The 19,401-nt window shown below is 37.1% G+C and overlaps 1 protein-coding gene across 2 annotated transcripts in view; it reads left to right on the forward strand.

Annotated features, from left to right (window-relative positions):
* Positions 1–17,921, forward strand: part of LOC137245589 (23 kDa integral membrane protein-like) — a 54,649-nt gene extending 36,728 nt beyond the window's left edge. For both annotated transcript variants that reach the window (XM_067776493.1, XM_067776492.1), the window contains exons 3-6: positions 13,707–13,898; positions 13,959–14,120; positions 17,234–17,425; positions 17,488–17,921. In XM_067776493.1, the coding sequence (XP_067632594.1) occupies positions 13,707–13,898; positions 13,959–14,120; positions 17,234–17,425; positions 17,488–17,559 (618 nt within the window). In that variant the 3' untranslated portion in view covers positions 17,560–17,921. The remainder of the gene's footprint in view (positions 1–13,706; positions 13,899–13,958; positions 14,121–17,233; positions 17,426–17,487) is intronic.
* The last annotated feature ends 1,480 nt before the right edge of the window (positions 17,922–19,401 follow it).

A 19,401-nucleotide genomic window follows, 5' to 3' on the forward strand; every position in this document is an offset into this window, starting at 1 on the left:
AGATCGGTTGTATATATAGTATATATCTCATACAACCGATTGTTCAGATAAGAAACTTTGCGCAATTTCTGCCCCTTTTTAACAGCTAGATGCTTCAAATTTCACCATATGCTTACGTATATAGCATATATTGTTGTCTGAAAAAATCATAGAGATCGGTGGTATATATATTATATACTTCATATAAACTGTCCTTTTTGCCCCTTTTTTACGGCTAGAAGCTTCAAAATTCATCAAATTTCATCAAATAGTTACGTTTACGTCATATATTTTTGAAATACGTGATTCGTAGTCATAGTTTTTACATGCAGACCACAAAAAACGTGAAGCTTTGCATCCTCACACAGATTACCTACCTATTTTTTATTTTATATTTATCTTAAAAATCGTTTAGATATGTTCAAATTTCACTAAATGCTTACGTGTATAGCATATATTGTTGTCTGAGAAAATCATAGAGATCGGTGGTATATATAGTATATATCCCATACAACCGATTGTTCAGATAAGAAACTTTGCGCAATTTCTTCCCCATTTTAACAGCTAGAATCTTCAAATTTCACCGAATGCTTACGTGTATAGCATATATTGTTGTCTGAAAAAATCATAGAGATCGGTGGTATATATATTATATACCCCATATAAACTCAATTTTTGCCCCCCTTTTTACAGCTAGAAGCTTCAAAATTCATCAAATTTCATCAAATAGTTACGTTTACGTCAAATATTGTTGAAATACGTGATTCGTAGTCATAGGTTTTACACCCAGACCACAAAAAACCAGAAACTTTGCATCCTCACACAAAGTACCTACCTGTTTTTATTTTATATTTATCTTAAAAATCGTTAAGGTATGCAGATCTGTTCACTATATATTTCTTATCTTATACATCCAATTATTCGGAGATTACGAACGGGATAAGATTATTGTTCAGCCCCATTCATGAAAGGTATGAAGTCTTCGGCACAGCCGAAGACAGTCCCGTTCTTACTTGTTAAAATTAACATACGTTTGACTGTATGTATGTACATATGTCTGTATGTCTGTACTGATTCATTCATACTTAATTCACGTTCAACCGTTTACGGATATGCTCATACGTAGAACTTGAACTCTTAATTGAATTAATGGCAAATTATGCGATTTTTCAATTTTTACAAAGCATTTACATCGTTGGAGTCCCAAGCAGTTTTTGTAAAATTTCATCAATTAATTCAACCAACAGTCTAAAGATTTGACACTTTTTCCTTCCATTATTTGCACTCACATAAACAAACAAGCGTACATACTTTGCACTTCGAATTTAAATTCAATTATTAACAGTCACACTTGGGTCAATATGAAAGTCAAGCAAATAATTTAATATAATATTTAGTATTCATACGTACAAATATCTATATATATATATATCTACACAAACAATTATAGTAAGTCTTGAAGTACACACATCCTTATGTGCAAAGTAGAGATGCCAATCTCGGGATGATGGAATTCTGACCAGTTTCTGAAAGCTATGAGTAGTTATTAGAGTAAAAAGTCCAAGGTAGGGTAGTTAGTGGCATCCAGAGATATTAACACAACTAGAGTTCGCACAGTGGTTGAAATTCAACCAATATAGACGGCACTTTACCTTTGCTTTTTTCCAGTCTTTTGCTTTCCTTTAGTTTCTTCTCCTTTTCCTTCCTACCCTTACCTCTCATTTCCACTTCTTCCACCACCTATTAAAGTCCATTATCGTAGTATTTCGAATAACCCTAGTGTGTAACAAAAACCCCAGGCTTGACCCAATGACAGTTTCGAAGTAGTCAGAAATAATTCTGGCATGTGTGAGGCCCAACCTTATATTGGATTAAAGCAAATTTAGTTATCCTCATGGAATCTCTTCCGTAAAGGCAGTTGAAAGAAGACAAGGATGTCTTTAACGGATCTCTCTGTGCTATATCACCATTCGTCATTTTCATACAGCAGGTGGACTTTAGGGCCTAGTCGGAAGACAAAAAGTGACGGTAGGTGCAACATTGACCCTAGGGCAACAACAGAAGTGATAGAAAAGCTTCAGTGCAACACGTTTTCCTTCCAATTTGGTAAGCTGATTTGGATTATATTGCCTGGAATTCGGTTTTATTGATTTCCCCACATTTATTGTGTAAAGGCCCAGATCTGCACAATCGTTCTTGGAGGCATAATAATAATATTGTAACGAACTTAGGGCAATTCCGCTTATTTGCAACCTTCTACTAACGTTCGAAGCACTAAACTGTTGAATAAATAACTCCACTATTCAATAATGCAAAATGGCCTTTGTTAAAGTACTTCACAATAACACTTATACTTCGCAACTGATAGCTTGCTTAAATCAAACTGATTTTCGTGCCTCAACTGTTGCTGCTTTTATACTGTTTTGTTTCCTCGTTGACATATTTCTAGGCGCTTCTATTTCTAGAATTTACTAGTTAGTTACCAGCTATAACTGCGTTTATTACCTCATATGCGCGTGTATATGTGAGTGATACTTGCACAAATTATTGCCTACTTCTGGGAGTATCTCCGATATATGCATGTGTTTGTGCGTTGCTCTCCGCTGCTTGTATGGACATACGTATAGACATAATGATTGCCATGTTGATGTGCATACAAGTCATTGCTTAGTATTGGCTTAGAGAAGATAGTATCCCTTAGCGTTGCTAAAAATCGGTCTAATATACATCAATTTTCCACCCTGTCGGAAAACCACCAAAACAGAACGAATCAGTTTTGATATTTTTCCCGGGTCTCGAATCCAGAAACGTACACCAAAGGCAAGCCGGTGGAAACGGCATGGAATGAGATTAAAAGCATAGGGAAAAACGTGTAATACAAGGTATATGCATAAGGGTTTGTTATGGATGGTCCTATTTGCCTCGAAATACATTTCGCTACAAGGCGTACGCAAATAAAGCCTTTGTCCTTATAAATGAAAAATGCCTGACGCAATAAGGTCCCTCTGATGAATCGGGCGCTTTCAGATGTGCATGTCTCTGGTTGATCACCAAAGCGAAGAAGATAGAACCGTGTTTGTTTACTCAAAAGGTATAAGGTCCCGAAATAGACTACGCCTAAGCTAGGATGGGTAAAACTGTAGGAGAAACCTTGAAAAAAATATGTAGGAATCAATGAATAAGTCCTAGGCAGCAGTTCATGCACGTGAGGCCCGTCGTCCTCCCTCTCGAACTACAGCGATTGCTAAGCCTATTCTGTTCTATGGAGTCCTTGTCTTGTGAACATCCGCAAAAAAATAAGAAACTGCCTAAGGAAATTAGAGGGCATATGCAGCGTATTAGTGCTTAGCAAAGCGGGAGCTCTGAAAACAACGCCGCTGGCTGCAGTGAATGTCATTCTGCACATTCCACCTATAAGGCTGGTGGCAAAGAATATAGCGTTAACTAATGCAAAGATACTAAATGAGGACAGACTTCCTGATCCCGCGTCTGCGTTTCGATTGAGATCTAAGAGCTACAATAGAGGTGGAAGGTTGGCACAAGGGAGCGAAAATGGCGGAACAGGCAAAACATGTGAACAAAGATGGTTCCAAACTAATGGAAGCTTTCTTCCTCTGCGGTATATTGTTCTGATAGGGAAAAACTAGATCCTATGAGGTGCCAGATCACCGTAATGTCTTTCAGGCAAAAGTATAAGCCGTACCCAAAGTAATATAAATACTGGAGGAATACTGCTTAAATGACAACCGCGCCAATAAACTCATGTAGCGCAATCCTATACGATGTTTTTCGCGGGTTCGGATTATAAAATGAAAATGTAATGAAATGCACATCTCTAGCATAACCTATGAATGGAACGTATTATTCATACATTTCTAATATAATAAAATAATTCCCAAACATGGAACTTACATATACATATACATTTTATTTAAGCTTAGCTTAGATATTTGTGAAGCATAGTTTAAAAAAAACAAGTAAGGAAGGTTAAGTTCGGGTGTAACCGAACATTACATACTCAGTTGAGAGCTATGGTGACAACATAAGGGAAAATAACCATGTAGGAAAATGAACCGAGGGAAACCCTGGAATGTGTTTGTATGACATGCGTATCAAATGAAAGGCATTAAAAAGTATTTTATGAGGGAGTGGGCCATAGTTCTATACGTGGACGCCATTTAGGGATATAGCCATAAAGGTGGATCAGGGTTGACTCTAGAATGCGTTTGTACGATATGAAAGGTGTTAATGAGTATTTTAAAAGGGAGTAATCCTTAGTTCCATAGGTGGACGCCGTTTGGAGATATCGCCATAAAGGTGGACCAGGGGTGACCCTAGAATTTGTTTGTACAATATGGGTATCAAAAGAAAGGTGTTAATGAGTATATTAAAAGGGCGTGGGGCTTAGTTCTATAGGTGGACGCCTTTTCGAGATATAGCCATAAAGGTGGACCAGGGGTGACTCTAGAATGAGTTTGTACGATATGGGTATCAAATTAAAGGTATTAATGAGAGTTTTAAAAGGGAGTGGTGGTAGTTGTATATGTGAAGGCGTTTTCCAGATATCGACCAAAATGTGGACCAGAGTGACCCAGAACATCATCTGTTGGATACCGCTAATTTATTTATATATGTAATACCTGCCAAGATTTTAAGGGTTTTTTATTTCGCCCTGCAGAACTTTTGCATTTTCTTCTACTTAATATGGTAGGTGTCAAACGGAAGGACAGACGGACGACTGTGTATAAAAACTGGGCGTGGCATCAACCGATTCCGCCCATTTTCACAGAAAACAGCGTCATAAAATCTATGCCCCTACCAAATTTCAAAAGGATTGGTTAATTTTTGTTCGACTTATGGCGTTAAAAGTATCCTAGACAAATTAAATGAAAAAGGGCGGAGCCACGCCCATTTTGAAATTTTCTTTTATTTTTGTATTTTGTTGCACCACATCATTACTGGAGTTGAATGTTGACATAATTTACTTATATACTGTAAAGATATTAAATTTTTTGTTAAAATTTTACTTTAAAAATTTTTTTTTTTTTAAAGTGGGCGTGGTCCTTCTCCGATTTTGCTAATTTTTATTAAGCGTACATATAGTAATAGGAGTAATGTTCCTGCCAAATTTCATCATGATATCTTCAACGATTGCCAAATTACAGCTTGCAAAATTTTTAAATTACCTTCTTTTAAAAGTGGGCGGTGCCACGCCCATTGTCCAAAATTTTACTAATTTTCTATTCTGCGTCATAAGTTCAACTCATCTACCAAGTTTCGTCGCTTTATCTGGCTTTTGTAATGAATTATCACACTTTTTCGGTTTTTCGAAATTTTCGATATCGAAAAAGTGGGCGTGGTTATAGTCCGATATCGTTCATTTTAAATAGCGATCTGAGATGAGTGCTCAGGAACCTACATACCAAATTTCATCAAGATACCTCAAAATTTACTGCTCAACTGAGTATAATTAAAAGAGAAAATGATTATGATACGTCTGTTTATAGTTTAAGGTCGCTGTAGAGGTCTTTGTGAATTCTCTTTGTGAAGTCTTGTTTTTGGAGTTACAAACAAACATATGAACAAATGTATATGGAGGAGGATGTAATTGATTGTTGGGCAAGGTTGTGCAAGATGTATAAGAATCTTCAACTTAATTTTTCCAAATACATATATACATATAAAAGTATATGTCATAATATATATTATACACATATGTATGTATATTGTTATGTAGTTTTTTATACCCAGCTGTACTTGTACACAGGGTATTATAACTTTGATTGGATAACGGTTGGTTGTACAGGTATAAAGGAATCGAGATAGATATAGACTTCCATATATCAAAATCATCAGTATCGAAAAAAAAATTTGATTAAGCCATGTCCGTCCGTCTGTCTGTCCATCCGTCCGCCTGTCCGTTAACACGATAACTTGAGTAAATATTGAGATATCTTCACCAAATTTGGTACACGAGTTATCTGGACCCAGAATAGATTGGTATTGAAAATGAGCGAAATCGGATGATAACCACGCCCACTTTTTATATATTTATAACATTTTGGAAAACACAAAAAACCTGATTATTTAGTAAATAATACAGCTAGAATGTTGAAATTTGACGTGTGGACTGATATTGAGACTCTTGATAAAAATTAGAAAAAAAAATTTTAAATGGGCGTGGCACCGCTCACTTGTGATAAAATCAATTATACAATTATTATTAATCATAAATAAAAAATCGTTAAACCTATCGTAACAAAATTCCTTCAGAGAGGTTGCCTTTACTATACCGAATGGTTTGAAGAAAAATTAACGAAATCGGTTAAGGACCACGCCCGCTTTTATATAAAAGATTTTTAAATGTCGTGGACGAATAAAATAATCTTTATCTTACCGAAAGAGAGCTTTGTATCAATATAATTTTACTTTCTAAATTGAATTATAACATTAAATTGGAAAGCACTAAAATTTTTGAAAATGGGTGTGGCACCGCCCCTTTTTTGTCAATGTTTCGGGAGCCATAACTGGAAGAAAAATTTACATATCGTAACAAAATTGGGTACATATATTTTTCTTATTGCAGGAAATATTTCTAGTAAAAATGGATAAGATTGGTTAAGGATCACGCCCACTTTTATATAAAAAGGGGCGTAGGCAAAAATAATAAGTTAAATCTTAGCTAAAAATAGTTTTGTACCAATCGTATTTTTTGTGCCATTGTAACAAAAATGGGAAGAAATTCAAATCTAGAAAAATGGGCGTGGCACTGCCCCTTTCTTAAATGCATTTCCAAACATTTCTGGAGCCATAACTCCACGAAAAATTTGGTGTACATGTATGCATTTCAACAGGAAATATTTTCAGTAAAATGGACTAAATCGGTTAAATCGCCTTCTTTTATATAAAAGATTTTGTAAAAGTGCGTAGATGCAGGTATTAAGCTATTTCTTTTTTTTGTAATACCGCTTTTTAGTACAATGGCACTTCTGTGTTTATGTTTATTGTTCTGTTATATCTTTATTTTAAAGTAAACAGTAGGGAAATCCCCATATCAGAAGGAAAACTGCATTATTACCCGCTGAAGGTCATTGGTGTCAGCCTCTGTATCCTTTTTGTTTCTTTTAAACGAAAATTAATTCAAAATAGAACCATATGTATATATATTATTGCGCAGCCTTGTAACACTATTAAGCACACAAAACAAACAACAACAGCATTTCAAGTGTACAGCTGGGTATGTAATGTTCGTTTTCACCCGAACTTAGACTTCCTTACTTGTTTTTTACATAGCCGTCTAGAAGTACAATAATTTGTTTATAACAAATTTAGCCGTTAGTCACGTTGTTTTCATATTCGTTATTAGATTTCATTGTTTTTTATGTCAGCCACGCTTCCTAATACGAGCGCGAGTGAAATGAATGGGTGTGCTTATACTACTTAAGTACCCAAGAATTGACTTACAAACATACTGAAAGCTCTCTTTCAAATTGTTTTCACATTGAAAATTTACAAGTTGGGGAAAGTGAAATATTTTTCTGAATTTCATTTCAAAAGATAAGAAAAATACGACTTAAATAATAAAGATGTTCGAATATGTATGTATGTTTGTCATAGTTTGCATTAATTTCAGCTTTATAAAGAGGCTGAGTCACTGCTGGCAATCTTCACCATAACAGGTCCAACTTTCAGGCTCTTCAACTTATAGCGCAGTATCCAGATCAAGACTTTGTATGATGTGTAAACATCTTTGCTCACGATATGGGGAATTCTAAATGTAAGCGTAGGATGTAAATGTAAGGGTAGGCTTAGTCTTTGTACGAGGTACGCTATATGTGGTATACTTGTAGAATGTAAATGCAGTAATGGAATGGTAAATGAACTATATGGAGTACTAGGGAATATGTAGGCGTAGGCGTAGTATGTGGTATTTCTATGCTGTATGAAGTAATAAAGAATGAGAGCTTTAGTGTACTCACTACACTGTACCGTTATGTGAGAACACTGTACATGGTAGAGTTGAAATGAGCGAAATCACACAAAAAAAAAAAAACAAGGCAAACATGTCACCTACATATACACAAAGTAATGTTTCTAAGCATATACGCAATATTTATTCATGCAACAGCCCGAACAGATGTATACACTGCTGTTTTGTTTTTGCAAATAAAGAGTCAGAGCAAACATGAGCAAATGCATGATTTTTATTTTTGATACAAAAACAATAAAAATAAGTATATGGTGCGATATCTCCGAAGAGATTTTAGGCAAAGCTTCTCTTCCCGTTTATGTCGTGTTGTTGAGTTTTCACTGAGAAGCTTTTCATGGCAGAAAAACAGTCAGAGTGCTTGCGAAATCACTGCCGAGGGGCGACCCCGTTTAGCAAACTTTGTTTCTAATTGAAGAAACTTGTTACTAAAATTTTAATGTTACTTTGCCCGGGGCGTCAACCCAGGATCTTCTGTGTGGTCGGCGGAGCACGCTACCACAACATCACGGCGACCGACAATACAATACTGTTGCAAAAATTGTTTACAAAAACAAAGCACGTGGTTAGGTATTCAGGTTTAAGTTTAAATTAAACAAACAGAAAAAATGTAATAAAATAAAGTAAAATAAAATAAAAAATTAAACAAAGTTAAACTAAAAACAAGTAAGAACGGGACTGTCTTCGGCTGTGCCGAAGACTTCATACCTTTCATGAATGGGGCTGAACAATAATCTTATCCCGTTCTTAATCTCCGAATAATCGGATGTGTAAGATAAGAAATATATAGTGAACAGATCTACATACCTTAACGATTTTTAAGATAAATATAAAATAAAAAACAGGTAGGTACTTTGTGTGAGGATGCAAAGTTTCAGGTTTTTTGTGGTCTGCGTGTAAAACCTATGACTACGAATCACGTATTTCAACAATATATGACGTAAACGTAACTATTTGATGAAATTTGATGAATTTTGAAGCTTCTAGCCGTAAAAAGGGGGTCAAAATGACAGTTTATATGAAGTATATAATATATATACCACCGATCTCAATGATTTTCTCAGACATCAATATATGCTATACACGTAAGAATTTGGTGAAATTTGAAGCTTCTAGCTGTTAAAATGGGGCCGAAATCGTAAAAAAAATATATATATACTATATATATATACTATATATACCATCATATATATATTATATATATCACCGATCGCTATGATTTTTTGACACAACAATGCATACTATATACGTAAGCAATCGGTGAAATTTGAAGCTTATAGCTGTTAAAATGGGGTAGAAATTGCGAAAAGTTTCTTATCTGAACAATCGGTTGTATGAGATATATACTATATATACAACCGATCTCTATGATTTTTTCGGACAACAATATAGGCTATATACGTAAGCAATCGGTGAAATTTGAAGCTTATAGCTGTTAAAATGGGGTAGAAATTGCGAAAAGTTTCTTATCTGAACAATCGGTTGTATGAGATATATACTATATATACAACCGATCTCTATGATTTTTTCAGACAACAATATATGCTATATACGTAAGCAATCGGTGAAATTTGAAGCTTATAGCTGTTAAAATGGGGTAGAAATTGCGAAAAGTTTCTTATCTGAACAATCGGTTGTATGAGATATATACTATATATACAACCGATCTCTATGATTTTTTCGGACAACAATATAGGCTATATACGTAAGCAATCGGTGAAATTTGAAGCTTATAGCTGTTAAAATGGGGTAGAAATTGCGAAAAGTTTCTTATCTGAACAATCGGTTGTATGAGATATATACTATATATACAACCGATCTCTATGATTTTTTCAGACAACAATATATGCTATATACGTAAGCATTCGTTGAAATTTGAAGCCTCTAGCTCTTAAAATAGGGCAGTAATTACAAAAAGTTCCTTATCTGAACAATCGGTTGTGGGGGATATATACTATATATACGACCCATCTCATAAATTTTTTCAGGCAACAATATGTGCAATATACGAAAGTATATGGTGAAGTTTGAAACTTCAATCTGTTAAATTGGGTAAGATATTACAAAAATTCTCTTTTTCTGAAAAATCGGTTGTATGGAGGATATATGCTATAGTGGTCCGATCCGGTCGGTTCCGACAAATGTCTAATCGGACACCCAAATACACCCGCTCACCAAATTTTATCAAGATATCTCAAAAATTGAGGGACTAGTTTGCATACAAACAGACAGACGGACAGACGGACATGGCTAAATCAACTCAGCTCTTCAACCTGATTATTTCGGTATACTTAATGGTGGGTCTATCTATTTTCCTTTAAGGACTTACAATTTTCGGTTTCGTGACGAAATTAATATACCATTTCATTTTCATGAAAGGTATAATAAATGTAATAAAATAAAATAAGATACAATAAAATAAAACGAAATCAAATAAAATAAAAGATACTAATAACAATTATTTTGAAAAAAATTAGTAAATTAAAACTAAATTAAATGAAATCAAACTGAGTTTCAATCAATCGCTTGTTATCGAAAAATTTTGGATTTATAATCGTAAAATTGTCGATATGCTATCGATTTGTTATCGGAGTGTTTTCTTATCAAAGTGTGAAAGTGAAATTTTTTCAGGTGTATCAAAATTTTTCGAAGGTCGACATTTATGTTTTTGTGGTTGACATAAATAAAAAAATTATAACATTATTGAAAATTTTTTGAAATTCGAAGTTATAGCACTCTTGGTTTTACTGAACGGGTCGAAATTTTTTTCATATCTATATATATAAAAAGAAGTGTACATTTTGATTGTCACTCCATAACTCGAGAACGGATAGAAAGATTGCCATGAAATTTTTAGGAAAGATACAGGAAGGAGAGATGATGGGTTAGTTGATTTTGAAATCGGTTTAGCCATTCTTGAGTTATGATTTTTTTTTAGAAAAAATTCAAAATTTGAAAATTTGGTATATAAATTTGCCTATATTAGTATTTACGATCCTTTTTTCCGGGAAGTTAACCAGAGACGGACTGGGACGGGGATTAGAACTGGGACCGGGACTGAGACTCGGAGTGGGACAGGGTCTGGGACTGGAACAAAATACATACCACCCTCTGGGACAGGCAATAAGGGATGAAGAAGAATGAGAAGAAGGTGAGAGAAGAGAAAAGAGAGAAGTAGAAGGATACTGAGAAAGAAATAGAATGAGACGAATATGGAGATAGATGAATCGAAAAAGAAGGAAGGAGGAGCGAATAAAAGGATCAGGAAAAAGTGAAGAGGGGTGAGGGAGGGCAGAGTTAGACGGAAAAAGCTTATTAAAAAATGCAGATAGGCCAAATTTAGGGCAGAACAACGTCTGCCAGGTCTGCTAGTATGTATATAAGTAAGTTCAGTTATGAGGGATAGCCTTGCACTGCCGTGTACCACGATGGTGTGCAGAAGATCGAAAGTGGTCATAATAAAAGTGGCTGAAAAGGATTACTTCAGTACAAAGTCCTTAACGCCGAAAAGCCTGACATCCTATGGTCTGAAAGCAATGGATAAGATTGCATTGAAGGTACAAAGGAATGGCAAAATAAGGTAGACCTAAGCATGAATCCTGACAATACGGTTACTATACCCTTTACCAGGAGAAGAACACTGGAATGGGTAAGGCAAATCGTAATGGATGGAGTACGGCTGGGGCATGTGACTGAAGCTAAGTACCTGGGGGTCATAATCGACTTTAAGCAACTGGGGAGAAAGAACGTCGACAACATCACATCAAAAGCTACAAGAGCAATAATTGTGCGCAGACACATTGCAGGAAAATTCTTGATAGTGAGACCCATGAAAGTGTGTGGATCAGTAGCGTGGGCATCAAGAGCAACTATGGCGAACGTACAGAAATCACTCCGCATAACGGGAGCCATGCGAACATACACGACGGCGGCAATGGAGGTACTGCTGAGCTAACGCATCTGCACATAATAATAAAGCGTACAGTCAGGAGTACTGTGGTGAACATTGCTAAACAGGGATTTGGAAGAGGTAAAGTGATAAAGTCGTAGAATATGCAGTCACTGAAAGGCGGATTCCACTCAACCAAGAGATGACAAAAGGCAGCTAATCAAGGTTGAGAAGCGTTTCAAAATAGAGTTGCAGAGCACAAGTACGTAGGACACTTCTAAAATAGAAGGGCTCCACCAGTATCACACCTGAAGCCTGAGGGTATCGGAGGGAGGATCGTCGCCCTCAGAACCAAAATTTCCATAGTACTCGGAAAATATCCGAGTATTTTCAAGCCGCCATAAGCCGGAAGCGTAGATAAATCTGCAGTGGGATTACACAGAGAGAATTGTTATACTCAGCGACCTCAGACACTACTCCTTCCATCACTTTAGAACCATCGCCCTTGAGTTCCATAAGGAACTTGGGTCGCCAGAGCCTCGCCTGATAAATATGTGTATATACATTCATATTTGTAACAGGATTCCCCTTGCGTAGGTGAGGTTGACAATTGGGTTGCGGCAGCTATAAAGCTTTGTATTGGGTTTATCAACCTCTTGAATCCTCTTCCATCTCTATCGTGGCTCTAAGAGACACATCGGTAGTCTGACCGCTCAATATTTGATGAGGCTTTATTTCTATGAGTGTATGATCTGCGCTCAAGCTGTCCGAGGCATTCTGTCTCGTTGAAGTTGTTAACGCTATGTTCTTCACTACCAGGCCTAGAGGTGGAATGTGCAGTCGTTGGGATTGTTTTCAAGGCTCCTGTTACGCTAAGCATTGATAGCCTACATACTCCCGAAAATTTATTGAAGTACGTTCTTTTTTGAATGGCCGTACAATAAACAAGGATTCCTTAGTATAAAATGGGTTTTAAGATTGTTGTTAATATCCAATGACAGAAAGAGGGCGTACACCCCAGCACTCTTCACTCTTCCACGACAATTTACTGTCTAGAATGATTCCTACACATTTGGTACTATGCTTCTTCTGCAGGGTCACACCTCCTAGCTTAGGCTTAGGCGTGGGCCGATTAGGTACCTTAAATTTCTTAGTACCCAAGACCATATCTGTCATCTCTGCATTGGCGCTGAACCCGAAATTAGATACCCAGGTGTGTATCTCGCGAAGCGTCCGATCCATGAACGAGATAATTGTTGGAAGGCGCTTTCCACTTGTGACAGTTGAAAAGTCATCTGCGTAAGTCGCAAGTTTGACGGCCACCTGAGCAGTTTGTTGATGACGAGCCACTACAGCAGAGGTGACAATATCCCACCCCGCGTTGTGCAACATGTGTGGCCTCATACAGTCTCAACTGCGAACTAATTTTCCTGCAGTTAAGCTTTCAGCTGATGCATCTGACTAGGGCTATATGTACTCCAATGTACTTCAGACCCTTCATGACTGCCTGTTCAGAGACATTGTTGAAAGCTTCTGCAATGTCTAAGGCGACTCCTAGGGTGTCCTTCTTATATTTCAAGGCTTTCTCTAAGTTTATAACCACCCTCTGCAGTGCCGTGTCTACCTTTGGTGTACGCATGTTGTGTTTTTGGAGAACAGTTTTCATCCATGTTGGGCTTTATATGCACATCTAACCCCATCTTATAAAAGTTTCGTTATCTTTTTATTTAATGATAAACTAAATCAGAAAAGTAATACTATAATTTTACTTAGATTTTAAAAGTATTCTAAATTTTCCAAACATGCCTTTTTATAAAGTAATAATTTCCGCGTCTTTTTTGGTGTACTTAGATATGCGGTATATTACTTATCGTTTTTGGCATCCTGCTCTTCAGCAACATACACAATATCGATGACATCGCCGAGGCAGTACAAACACAACAAGTTCCCATTACAATGATCGTTTTGGGTTCGGTGATATTGTTGATCTCGTTCTTTGGCTGTTGTGGCGCGATACGCGAGTCATATTGCATGTCGATTACGGTAAGTGAATCAATATATAATTTTTTCCTCGACTTAAGTAATAACCTCTTTCTATCGCAGTACTCTGTGCTACTCTTCGTTCTGTGTGTTGGACAACTCGCTTTGGTCATTTACATGTGGGTACAAAAGGATAGATATTTGGTGATAATGGGCGATGTGGTCGAAAAGGCATGGGCGCGTCGTACACGCAAAGCCGATTATATGGATGCAATTCAAATTAGTGTAAGTTCTACCAATTTTTTCTTTATAAAATCTTTGGTTCCGGCGAAAGATCTCTCGACTACAAACAATTTATCATACCTATCCCGCGAACCATAGGGGGTGCCTTCAATACTAAATATAGAAGGCAGCGCAATTGCCAACTCCTTCCCAATGGCTAGACTAGAAATTTGCGAATGGATACAATCAATGCAGTGGACTGTCACTTACGTTTAATAGCTATAGGCAGAGCCCTTAGACTCAGATAGTCTAGATGCTGGAAAGACAAGCAGTGAATGCGACACAGACTATCTTTGATCCACATTGAACTTTGACAGGAACTTTAGAGTGATCAGACAGGTGAAATAGCCTACGGTGTTTGTGTAGGGGCGTTCTCCGAACTGCTTACCGTTTCACTGCAAACCCATACCAAACAAACTGAGATCTTCCGAACAGAGTTTCTAGAAATAGACAGAGAGTGTTGCTTCTTGTTAAAGAATCTTGAAAAGGAACCGCCAGGTATGCATGTACTCAGATATTCGAACAGTGGCCATGGAGTTAGATTCATCACTTATATATGTACAATCTCTAATGCTGTCTATTACTACAAAAAAAACAACAATAACAGCAACTTGAATAGAACAGGGAGTTTTCTAATTAGGCTAAGGAAATTTTAATCACAGTCCCAGTTACGGGACACTAGACCGGCGTTAGGCTTATATGGGGAGCCCCCTTATGACGACCAAAGGAGCTTGTGGTTATGTATGCATGTTGTAAGAGGAGACTAAAATTCCCAGACCACTTTCCGGCAGCACTCCCAATTCGCGTTGCGCCTATACAACAACAACAACTTCGGACTATCAAGAAAATCTGTCATATAATCCAAATAGGCAATACATTCTCCGTTCGTCAGAAAAATTGACCAGGACAACTGGCATGTGTATTTTCCCTGGATGGGAAGATTGCTCCATCACTTCCTTATGGGGCTATAGGCCATGATTAGGGGATTAAAATATACCCGCGGCAGGTATGCCTGTCGTAAGAGGCGACTAAAATACCAGATTCAAGGGGTTGTGTAGCGCAACCTTTTCAGGTTGCCAGCGCAATACATAGCTTCTCCAAACCCAATTGTCAACCTCACCTTCGAGCGGCGAATCCCGTTTCACTAACAGACGAGGCTCTGGCGACCCCAAGCTCCGCCTGGAACTTCGGGGTGGGGAGGGAGGGATGGCCTGAAGGTTTAATGTGGTCTTATAAATCGTTCCCGAGATGGGCGAGCTAGCACCTTAAAGGTGCTGTGTTACCGGAGCGTACCGGATCGTATCCGGCAAAGGACCATCACATCGATAACACTCCCCAAAGCTTTCTTGGAGTAACCTTATCGCTACAACAACAACATATATACGGGTTTTTTGCATGCGAATGCTTTGCGTGATAGCGATGGGAGTGGATAAAGCACTTTGCCACTTATCCTCGTTAAGAGATTTTTGTAAGATAATGTGATGAGGTGACTGATGGGATACAGTTATCAAATGCGTGAGGAAAATATTCTTTAGAAAACGTAAATACCTATAGTAAAAAATGTGAGCTGTCACGGAACGTCTGATAAAATAAAAAATTTTTTTGAAGTGATCACCAATGACCCCGGCGGAATGCCGGGGGAGTCCCCAAAATCATCGCGAAACTACCCCCAAATGGACCCAATAGGACCCCCGTCATTACTTACTAATGACCTGAAGTGATGCCCAAATGAACCTGAAGGATCCCGAGAGAGTCTCCAAGATCATACCGAAATTACTCCAGGAGGACCCGATGGAGTCCCCGAAGTCATTCGAAATGACACCCAAAATGACGTACGAAGATCACGAAGAGTACAAAAATCATCGAGAAACTACCCCAAATGGCCCTGGGAGAACCCCGAGTGAGTCTCCTAAATCATGCCGAAATGGCCTCGTAGGACCCCAAAATCATCCCTAAAGTTTGCCCAAATTACCCTTGGAGGACCCCAAGGGAGTCCCCGAAATTATCTCCAAATGACATTAGGATGACCACCAGGGAGTCCAAAAATCATATCGAAATGACATCAAAATGACTCCGGGAAAATTCTGATGTTCCCAAAATTATTCCGAAATAGTGCCCAAATTGCCCTGTGAGGACTCCTGGGGGTAATTACTGAATACAGCCCCTGGAGAGTCCATAAAATCACGCGGAATTGATTCCCAAATGACCCCAGCTAACGCAGAATCGAGTTGGAAGAGAATCGCACAGTACATTGCGCATGGCGACCCGTCGCCACACCGTACACACTACTGCCACGCCAGAAATCGATTTTACGTGCGCCTCTAGATGTTTTAATCTGTTCGGCTTTTAGACTCATCCCTCATACGTTTTATGCACTGTTTTCGAAAGAAGCCTCACTCATATCCTGAGTAAAAGATCGAGTGTGGAGAAAGTTTCTAGATCATTGATCGGTATCAATGTTAGACAGTAATTCCTATTACCATTGTACCCGATTTGATATTGTAACGAATTTACTGCAAATTCTTTTATTTGCAATCTTCTGCTAACGTTCGAATCGCTAAACTGTTGAATAGATAACTCCAATATTGAATAATGCAAAAATGGTCTTTATTGAAGTACTTCACAATAACACTTATACTTTGCAACCAATAGCTTGCTTAAACCAAACTGATTATACTGCTATTGCTCGCTAGATAGCGTCTTAAATCCAACTGATTGTAGCGCCACTACTGTTGCTGCCTTTTATACTCTTTGATTTCCTCGTTGCATCTTCTAGGCGCTTCCGGAATTTACTTAGTTACTGCTATAAAATTATAACTACAGATGCACGTGTATGGCTTCTCATATGCGCGTGTATTTGTGAGCGACACTTCCACAATTATAATTGCATTCTTTTGCGAGCATCTCAGATAAGATATCTGCATGGCTTTGTGCGTGGCTTTTCCGCTGCGTATACGTACATATGTGTAGACATAATGATTGAATTATTGATGTGCATCAAGTCACTGCTTAGCATCGGCTTAGAGATGATAGTATCCGTTAGTGCTGCTAATATTCGTTACAATATAAAATTGTTAATCGCATTTCATTTTATTGAAATTAAATTTACATTACAGATGGAATGCTGTGGTAAAAATTCCTATGTGGATTATTCATTCCAAGGCTATTATCCACCATCGTGCTGCAAGGACAGCAATTGTCGTATAGAAAATGTTTATCGTCGTGGCTGCAAGCAGACATTTGTTGACTTCTGGGATAAGAACAGCGATATTATCAAATACGTTGGACTTATAATTGCGGCTATTGAGGTAAATTTTTGAAATAAAAAATATTTATAAAATTAAAAATAAAAATCCATTTCTCTTTTCAGTTTGTTGGCTTCATATTTGCTTGCTGCTTAGCAAATAATATTCGCAACTACAAACGTCGCTCTTCCTATTAAGGATCAATATAAATGTTGATTTTGTAATTTGCATCATCCACAGAATCTCAACAAAATATTTCCCCAATGTATATTAATGTACATACAAATGTACATATATAACACAAAAGCCAATAATAGTTGTAAAATTTAATACAATTTAAGACACTCAAACCATCGAATTCTACAAACAAATGTACAATACTTAAAGCTCGAAAATTTGAAGTTAACCTGCAGTTTGTACATATATATGTATGTACATATGCTTTAAAGTTTAAATAATTTAAGAAATCGATTAATGTACAATAATTCACAAAAATTATATAATAAAAAAGTATTTGATAGTGAGATACACAATAAATAAAACATTGTGTATATCCGCATTAATTTGTTAATAAGTGGATAAGCTCTCCATATTTATTTCACACTAACCTATAACCGTGACCCAGTACTCACGAAGAAATAAAACATTCAAATATTGCGACATACTTCGATAAGATCCTGAAAACATTTCCTGGACTATCTAGAAAATAATCATGAAACAGTCCCAAAAAGATCCCAACATAACGACGCACACAATCGCAAATAGTCCGCTGAAAATCTTTAAGAAATGATCCCTAAATAATCTTGAAATAGTTCCGTAGCAGTCTCCCCGATATGACTCTCGAACAGCCTCGAAAAGATTTGTAAAACATTCCCGAAATGGTCCGAAAGAGTTCTGAAACACTCTCAAAAACAATCTCGAAACTATATGGGGATAGTCACGAAAAGGTTTCGGTGATATTTTTATGGAAACATCAAGAAACATTCCCGAAATGGTTTAAAAAAAAACCTTGAAAAAGCCCTAAAACAAAAGGTTCCTAAAATAACCACGGAACGGCAAAAAAAGTAACTTTTCCAAACTTGCTTTGACGTCTATCTGTATGACCCATATGTGAACTGGAATCATGAAACGAGGCTATTTTGCGAAAACAAGTTTTCGAGAAAAAACGCGTTTCAAGTTTTTGTTTAGCTTGACTCTGTGTAGCGGCTGGCTGTTGTGAACGAATTTTGTAATTAAAATTTAAGTAGCTTCTCGATAAACTACAAGCTTGAAACTTGGAATATAGTTCAGAACCCGATGATAATGCAATAATAAGAAAAAAACTCCGATAGGTGGCGCATGGATCGAAATATTTCAAAAAGTCGTATAAGTGGTCCGATTTGGCTTTAAATGTGATTTGTGAAAAAACTAAGAAAGATAGAAAACTGAGGTTTGTTCCATTGGAAATAGCGTTAAATTTCCTATAAGAATCACCCAAAAAGTGAAGAACGGTATTTTCGCACAATAGGGTCGTTTCATGATTCCAGGTCACATATACTGAATACAATTGGTCCGAGGTAAACAAAGCCAGAGATGTGACGCATTGGTATCGGTGATATTGTTACGAAAACAGCCATGAAACTGAGTAGTTCCGAGATGATTTTGAAAAGAAATCTATAATCGGTGCCGAAGTAGTCCTTAAAAAATGTTGAAATATCCCCTTAATGGGTTCAGAGCATAGTCCGTAATTGTTCCTCAATAGTCCCTGAAGTAGAAATAGTTCCGAAACAATTCCGATCACATTCCCGAAACTGTCCTAGAACAATCCTGAAGTAAAATAGAAATTATTCCGAGCACAGTCTCGAACTGGCCCAAATAGTTTCGAATTTATTTCGAAAATGGCGAAATGGCCCCGATATGATTCCAAAAACAATCCGAAATGATCTAAAAATGATCGCAAATGTCTGAATTACCCAACGAAATGACGACTTAGAAGAGCGGTTCCAGGGAAAGACGTGATGTAAGTGTTCACGCCTTCATAATTGCTTGAGCTTGATCTA

This window comes from Eurosta solidaginis, chromosome 3 (assembly GCF_040869045.1).
Source record: "Eurosta solidaginis isolate ZX-2024a chromosome 3, ASM4086904v1, whole genome shotgun sequence".
Taxonomy (NCBI): Eukaryota; Metazoa; Arthropoda; class Insecta; order Diptera; family Tephritidae; genus Eurosta; species Eurosta solidaginis.